Raw genomic sequence first — 8,760 nt, forward strand, 5'->3', positions numbered from 1 at the left:
TTTCTGTTGATATGTTTACAACTCATAACTCTGGCATTTGTTTTACACAAAGTAACTTATTTACACTATATTACTCTGGTACCATTTCCGCCTGGATTTGGCCTACCCAAATTGAAAAGCTTCCTACACCCACATACAGTGGTCTAAATTCAAAATGTTGGTGTCATTTTACAGGAAACCCTTTGAAATGACATAAACTACACTGCTAAAAGTGATAAACATGTAAGGATATGTTGCCTGAGCTGTAATATTAATTCAAAATTAAAGTCCTCAGTGTAGTAGACATATACAAACAACAAATCAAAATAAATTCAGTCCTGCACACTCCCCGCCTGGGATTTTTAGAATCCCAAATCAATTTATAGCTTGTCATTGGGTGACAGAAGGAGGATAAGTTCGGAGATAGGACGTGAAAAGATCTTTTGAATGCCTTTCTTAGTCACTTTAGCATCATCTTTCCTCACCGATCCATCTTTGCTTGGGGAAGTTTTCATGACAATTGCCATCGGTCACTCGTTTCTGGTAACTTGAATGTTCTTGAAATTTTATTTTTATTTTTTATGAATAGTCTTGCCATTTTCGTTGGTATTGCAAAGTACTAAGGTATTCTTTTTTCCATCTTGTCCAAAAGACATCTGCCATTGCCAACCTTTGTACTTGTTTCCATTCTTCCTTAAGCAACTCATTATTCCCAAAGTCTCCAGGTGGGGGAGGTGTTATGCCTGTCTTTTGTGTCAAAAGAGTAGCAGGGGTGAGAAAGAAGGGAAATTCTGGGTCAGAGGACACTGGGATTAAAGGCCGTGAATTCATCACTGCAGTAACTTCCGCCATGAACGTTGTCAAGACGAGAGATGGGAAGGTTTCTCATTAAGTAGCATGAAATCAAGAATACGACGTGCTATCCCGATCATTCGCTACCAGTGACTACCCATATGAGAGGCATGAGGTGTATTGAATATCCAGGTGCAATTGTGGTCTTTCAGATATTTCTGCACATCCTCTTAACTGTCGCAAGATCTATCCATTTTAAGTTCTCGAAAAGGTCCAACGAAATTTGTATCACGATCTGAATGCAGTTGTTTACCTGGCCCTCTGATTGCAAAAAATCTCCTTAAAATAATACTAAAGAACTTATTTAAAAGAATAAGCAATGAATGTCCTGAGTATACAAATTTCCATTCGATGTAACGTTTTAAGTATCTTTATTGGGTTGACATTCTTACTTTTTAACATAAATAGGGCTTTTGTGTTTGGGACAAGTTTTGTCCCTCTTCTCTAAAGAATCAGTGACTATATATTTTTTTCTTTTTGGTGTGTTGAAAGTGTTCACCCCCCCCCCACCCCATAAATTTCTACCCATGCCCCCTTAGAAAAAATTCAGATTAGCTCCATAATATGTTCATAATAAGTCCCCTTTAAAACTTTTAAAATGGTGGCATGTTGCTTCGGCTCCTTCCGGTCTTTTAGTCTGCGTTATAGTAGGGAGGTTAAGCCCAAAAAATAGGCCTTTGACTTCAAGTCATGATGCAAAGGTCGCCTTTGGTATGGAAGTACCTTAGGGTCATACAAATAAATGTATCCTAAGACACAAGTGAGATCACACTTTGTATCAGAAATAAACAGGTTTTTCAAAAATGGCCACCAATGCGCAGAAAATACTCTAGAGCCCATATCTTTGCTTCTGTTATCGCTATAATGACAAATTTGGTGTCAAAGTGTACATTTTTGTGGTCAGGGAAACCAATAAAATTGGTTTCAAGTTTAAAAAAACAACAATTTTCCCCATACTGTGACAATTGGGGGTAAATATGCACATTTCACATAAAAATTGTCATCAGAGTGACTTTACTTATATTTTCCTTCAAAAACTTTAATTTTGTATTTAAGCAGTGCAGCTACTTCTGTACATTATATTTGTCCTAAGTAGCATGAGATTTCGACCAGTCAGGAGTAGGCTATAGCAAATCAGTTCCTGCAACAACACATCCCATCTGCACCAGGAGCTGTGACAGCTGTTGAAGGTTAGAGGTGACAGGTTAACACTTTGAGGTTCATATGACTTTCTCATTAAATAGAAAGATGTTTTTAATGTTAGATAACTAATAACTAGCTAGCTAGTAACTAGTTAGCTTCATTATAACTAGGTTGCTAGTAACTAGTTAGCGTCATCATAACTGTATACGTTTTTATTGAAGCAAGCACATAGCCTACTAGTCCAGGCGTTTTAGGAAAAAAGGATGAACAAATTGCAACAGAATCAAACTCAACTGATTTTGTATCCTCAATATAAAAGCCCAGAAGAATCCCATTAGGGGAAAGTTCCGAAAAAGACCCAAATATATCCTATTCATATGCCTATTCATTATTTTTCTCACATGAATAGGGTAATAAATGTAACCTTTAGATATCACCATGAAAATTACTGAATTGATAACTTATATCAAAACAAACAAAAAATTTTTTTACAAGTGTTTTTTCAATTGTTTGTTAACATGGACAAAGGGTGCATAATCTAATTACAGATGTGCTAATTTGCATAAATACCACAACAGATCTAAACATTGGGTACAGCGTTTTTAAAACATTCAGAGATTCAGTCAGTCATTAATTCAAGGTCCACTCAACTGTCAACTCTCAACTGTCACTAAGCTGTCCCTCAGGTAAGAAAAATTTCCTTTTTTTTTTCCTACATGGATTATTCATTAATATACACTCACCTAAAGGATTATTAGGAACACCTGTTCAATTTCTCATTAATGCAATTATCTAATCAACCAATCACATGGCAGTTGCTTCAATGCATTTAGGGGAGAGGTCCTGGTCCAGACAATCTCCTGAACTCCAAACTGAATGTCAGAATGGGAAAGAAAGGTGATTTAAGCAATTTTGAGCGTGGCATGGTTGTTGGTGCCAGACGGGCCGGTCTGAGTATTTCACAATCTGCTCCGTTACTGGGATTTTCACGCACAACCATTTCTAGGTGTGGCATGATGAGCTGGAAGCCCATTTGCCCGCATAGGTATAATTGCAGTGACGTCATGGAGTTACGCCCTTATTTAGGTTGGAGCGCACCTGTGGTGGGTTCTCGTCTGTTTGTTTGCGTGCCTGGCATGGCGCTGCGGTTTCGCGTGTCGCTGCGACCGTTTGAGGTGAGTGGATTGATTGTAGTCTGAGTGCGATCTCCAGTGTGTATGTAGTAACTAAATTGTTTGTTTATTTAGTGAGCAACGGTTTGCTGCTGTGACAAAGTTTCCATCAGACGTTGGTTTGGGGATTTTCCCGTTTGTTATCAGCTGGCTGCTGTGCGGGCGTCTGTATCTTTCAGTCTGTGATATATGAATGACTATTGCGAACTATTAAAAGGATGTTTCGTTACTCTCTCTTGGTGTACCTCATCCCGCAGCGACGTGAGTATTTAAATTTTCCCCTGTTAAAAGAAACAGAAACAGAAATAGTTTTTTAATTATTTGTATGAATTTCAGGAGGATCTCATTGAGTGCAGAGATGTCAGCGCTGTTTTGTCATGGGTCATTTTGATACTGCTGCTTGAGTTATTATATTCACAGACTCATTACTTTATACGGTCCGAGTTCTTCCTTGTCTATTAAGATTAATTTGTTTATTTGTATTCTTTTTTTTGCATAATTTTGCTTTGTGTTTTCGACTGTGGTTATGAATCATTTGTTAAAATCCTGATTTAATTTGATTTAACTGTTGATTTGTGAATTGTTTATAACCATGCATATGTTTTCTTTTATTTTCAATTTTGATTTATCTTTCCTTGACTGAAGTGAATTGTCTTGATTGCTTGTATGTGCATAACAAACATTTTGTTTTCTTGATTTTGGGATCAAAAACTATTTTGCTAAATTTGGTTCATTATTTTTATTGTTAATTGTTTTCTTCATTGAACTGGGCCAGTAAGGGTATTACGACCAAAGGCCGGTTGTGAACTAATAATTGACATCCACTTGTCTGTTTATATAATTAATGTCTTTTTCTTTTGTGTGTGTGTGGAGAGTTGTGAGTGTTTATTTTTAGGAGCTGCGGCCGCCTTGCGTAGGCAATTGACTCCTCCTTCCTTGCTTTTGGTGGTGGTGTTTACGTGTGCCGTGACTGATCATTTTCACTGGGGCCCGTGTGATGTGAGCGTGCAGTGCTTGTGAAAGGAGCGTGTCTGTCTTTTGCCGGGTACTCCTTGAACGAGGCCGCAGCTTCTGTCCTTTTAACACTGCAATTGAGTGATTGTGCATCAGATTTTATTCGGATGAATCATAATACATTTTTGTACTTTTGTATCAAATACCTGTGTCTCCATTCTCCTTGTCTGTAGTAGGGAACCTGTGCACTGGTCATATTCTCTGGGTGAAATTCCCAGGGTGGCGTAGTCGAATATCCTAATTTGAACCCCTTTTCCTCTGTCTGCTTCTTGTGGATGCCACATAGGGTTTACAAAGAATGGTGTGAAAAGGGAAAAACATCCAGTATGCGGCAGTCCTGTGGGCGAAAATGCCTTGTTGATGCTAGAGGTCAGAGTAGAATGGGCCGACTGATTCAAGCTGATAGGAGAGCAACTTTGACTGAAATAACCACTCATTACAACCGAGGTATGCAGCAAAGCATTTGTGAAGCCACAACACGCACAACCTTGAGGCGGATGGGCTACAACAGCAGAAGACCCCACCGGGTACCACTCATCTCCACTACAAATAGGAAAAAGAGGCTACAATTTGCACAAGCTCACCAAAATTGGACAGTTGAAGACTGGAAAAATGTTGCCTGGTCTGATGAGTCTCGATTTCTGTTGAGACATTCAGATGGTAGAGTCAGAATTTGGCGTAAACAGAATGAGAACATGGATCCATCATGCCTTGTTACCACTGTGCAGGCTGGTGGTGGTGGTGTAATGGTGTGGGGGATGTTTTCTTGGCACACTTTAGGCCCCTTAGTGCCAATTGGGCATTGTTTAAATGCCACGGCCTACCTGAGCATTGTTTCTGACCATGTCCATCCCTTTATGACCACCATGTCCCCATCCTCTGATGGCTACTTCCAGCAGGATAATGCACCATGTCACAAAGCTCGAATCATTTCAAATTGGTTTCTTGAACATGACAATGAGTTCACTATACTAAAATGGCCTCCACAGTCACCAGATCTCAACCCAATAGAGCATCTTTGAAATGTGGTGGAACGGGAGCTTCGTGCCTTGGATGTGCATCCCACAAATCTCCATCAACTGCCAGATGCTATCCTATCAATATGGGCCAACATTTCTAAAGAATGCTTTCAGCACCTTGTTGAATCAATGCCACGTAGAATTAAGGCAGTTCTGAAGGCAAAAGGGGGTCAAACACAGTATTAGTATGGTGTTCCTAATAATCCTTTAGGTGAGTGTACATTAATAAAACATACCTGGTGATCAACTACAATTTATTGGGAACATCTGGATGTGTGTTGAGCTGTTGTACGACTATTTTTGGTGAAACGATGTCAAGTTTAGGATTAGTGAATAGTTTCATTAGATAGCGAACACGGCTAGCAGCAGCAAATAACTTGTTAGCTGTCTTAAGATATGGATACATGGATTGTTGTAGTCATTACACTGCCATATAGGCTATGTAATTCAAGTCATTAATCTCAAGTAAGGGATAATGTATAGAGAGGCGGTTGTTATAGCGAATAACAACCCCTTCAGGCTGATTCAAGACCCCTCCATGACTGACTGAATCTCTGAATGTTTTAAAAACGCTGTACCCAATGTTTAGATCTGTTGGGGTATTTATGCAAATTTGCAGTTTACATAATGTGGTGTGGGGATAATACAAGACGGTTTCGCTGCGTTTAAAACCTCATCACACTTGCTTGCCTCCAGGAAAAAATAGCCTACATTGCTTCACACTTATGTACACATACAAAATGTTATCTTCGAATTGAAAATGTACATTTTCCTATAGAGCTTGGGGGGACGGATCGAACGAGACCACCCACTCTCCGAAAGTCAGAGGGTGCCCTTAGTTACAGCCGGTTAAATTTTATTAAAAAAATTGGCATAGCTCTGAAGCCAAGCCGTATTGTGGCTCCATACTCTGGTGTCAAGGGGGGCCCACAGGTAACTCCACACACCTGGAGTTTGGAGCTCCAATTCGACTTGACTTCCGAGATACACCCGGTTATACATAAGAGACTTTTGGACAAAACACTCTATATCTCGGAAACGTCGAGTCCCAGCGGGATATCCCAAATGTATAGACATATTTTAATTATTAAGGATATAACTTGTTAAGGATGAAGTTGCTGAAATGTCGTAACTTGGGAAGTAAAGTTATTACAGTCATATTTCTGCTTCATCACAGGTACTTAATCCAAGTTTCCCTGTGGACTGTTCAAGCAGTGAAAACAGTAAATTAGCCAAGGGAACAGTGGCGATCCCTAAAGTTGGGAAAGTATCTAAAGAGAAGACCATTCTTAATCAGTCTGAAGCCAATTAGCCAGTCCTCAATTTAGCTACTGGATACATCTGGTCATAATTGGTCACTTATGACAATAGTTGGTGAGACACCAAGTGATAGTGAACCAAAATTAATTGGTCTGACGGATTCTAGTAAATAAACTCTACATAGGACGACCCATGTTTGTTCATGTCTCCCTCCTTAATGAGAAGGTTTTTAATAATTAAAAGGAATGATCATAACAGGATGTGCTACATAGAACAGTAAGTACTCATTGTTTTGATAATTAGCACTTTACTGACAAGAATGTCCTGTCCTTGTTCTGATCCCTGGACATCCCCTCAAAATAATTTGCAACCCCTCCATTTGAAACCAAAGTAATAATGAAATGAATTTCATGAAAAACAATTATTTAAAACAACAACATAAAAAAATTAAAAAAAACCCCACAGTAATAAATAATGGCAAGTCATTGTCCTAACACGGTATCAGGGGAGGGGAGCAGGGAATATTTAAGAGAAGTAGTATGTCCTAAATCAGAATAGGGAGAGTGGTCGAAACAAGCCAGATACAATAATAAGATCTAAAAAGCTTTTACACATGATGTTATAGAGTTTAGCTTCATTTTACAGGCATGAAAAACCAAAAGAGAAAGAGATTTGTTGATCCAACGTTAAGCATGCTTTAATTCTTTATTAATTCTCTAAGCTTCACTTGATGCAGGTCTGAGCATAAAGTTTAAGGTTAAAGGACACTATTTGTGCTTAAATGTAAGTATATCGTTTTTGCTTAAATTGTTAATTGCTTCTGTAAACATGTTTTCTGTGCATTAACTGTAAACTGTTAAACTAAACTGTAACTATTAACTGTTTTTATGTATTCAAAGCAAACTTTGATCCAAGGAATGGATGACAGAACATTCAACTTCTCTCATAAGGAACTCTACTTGATTGGATTCACGGATCTGCAAGAGTATCGGCCATACCTTTTCATTCCTTTTCTCGTAATCTTTGCTTTCACGTTGTTTGCAAACACAATTATAATGCTGGTGATTGTAAAAGAAAGCAAGTTACATGCACCCATGTACATTCTGATTGGGTTTATTGCAGCTCTTGGGTTTATACAGCCAATATTTCTTGTTCCAAGAATGTTAATCAGTTTTCTGTTTGGCAAAAATATGATTTACAAAGATGAATGTCTTGTTCAAATGTTTTGTCTGCATATGGCAGGTTTTTTCCAGTCAACAATTTTAGCTCTAATGTCAGTCGACAGATTTTTTGCCATTATTTTCCCCTTACAGTACCATGACTATGTAAACGTTAAAACGTCATTAATATTCAGTTTGTCCTTTTTTTTACGTAACTTGCTTTGTGTTGTTTCGATGGTCAGCCTGATTGGGCCTCTCTATTTTTGTAAATCAAATGTGATTTATCATTGTGTTTGTGAGCATACATCAGTTGTCAATGCAGCCTGTGGTGATGTGAGTAAGAACCATATGGCTGGAACAATCGCATTCATCTTAGTAACATGTGACTGTGCATTTGTAATCTGCTCTTACATTGTTATTTTTTTCGTCATATTTCGCTCTCCTTCTGATGAGTCACGCCAAAAAGCCATCTTGACATGTAGCACACATTTAATGGTCATAGCAGTGGCATTTTTCTGTGTTCTTGTTGCATTTGTTGGCTATAGGGTGTCTACCATACCTAGAGATATCCGTGTGTTAAGCACCTTGTCATATCATCTTATTCCGAACTTCTTTAACCCAGTAATCTATGGAATAAGAACAAAGGAAATCAGAGTACAGGTTGTTAAATATTTATCTTCTAATAAGGTTGAATCATATTAACATTCTCTCTTTCATTTTGTGCTTTCAGCAGTGTTTAGCTAAAACCTGACCCTTTGCCATGACCGATATCCAAACAGAAGTAGAAGTAGTTTTTTTTTTAGCTATTTATGGAAACTCTATGGCCTGCTTCGGTTCCTTGCCGGCGTGATTAATCGATCTTCAAGCAAAAGGAACTGCATGAATATTTGAATTCTACTGATCCCGATCTGAATTCTGATGTATGATGCAGCCTGCATCATAATGACACAGTGTTTGTTCATTGGCCAGAGGAGAACTAGCCCCTCGACTGAGCCTGGTTTATTCTCCATTCTGTCACCTGATGGAGTTTGGGTTCCTTGCCACTGTCGCTTCTGGCTTGCTTAATTGAAGGCACTTAATTTTCAACAATATCATTGATCTAACATTGCAGATTCGGCAGGCTTCAACTTTAGAAGGTTTCAAGCCTCAGTTAACCCTCAG

At 38.5% G+C, this 8,760-nt stretch overlaps 1 protein-coding gene across 1 annotated transcript; it reads left to right on the plus strand.

Moving 5' to 3' along the window:
• Positions 1 to 7,356: 7,356 nt before the first annotated feature.
• or55d1 (odorant receptor, family 55, subfamily D, member 1) lies at positions 7,357 to 8,301 on the plus strand (the record flags this gene model as incomplete). Its single annotated transcript, XM_079823149.1, has 1 exon — positions 7,357 to 8,301. One exon carries the CDS (start codon positions 7,357 to 7,359, stop codon positions 8,299 to 8,301), a length of 945 nt encoding a protein of 314 aa, XP_079679275.1.
• Between the last annotated feature and the right edge of the window lie 459 nt (positions 8,302 to 8,760).

The sequence above is a fragment of the Gobio gobio genome, assembly GCF_949357685.1.
Source record: "Gobio gobio genome assembly, chromosome: 8".
NCBI lineage: Eukaryota > Metazoa > Chordata > Actinopteri > Cypriniformes > Gobionidae > Gobio > Gobio gobio.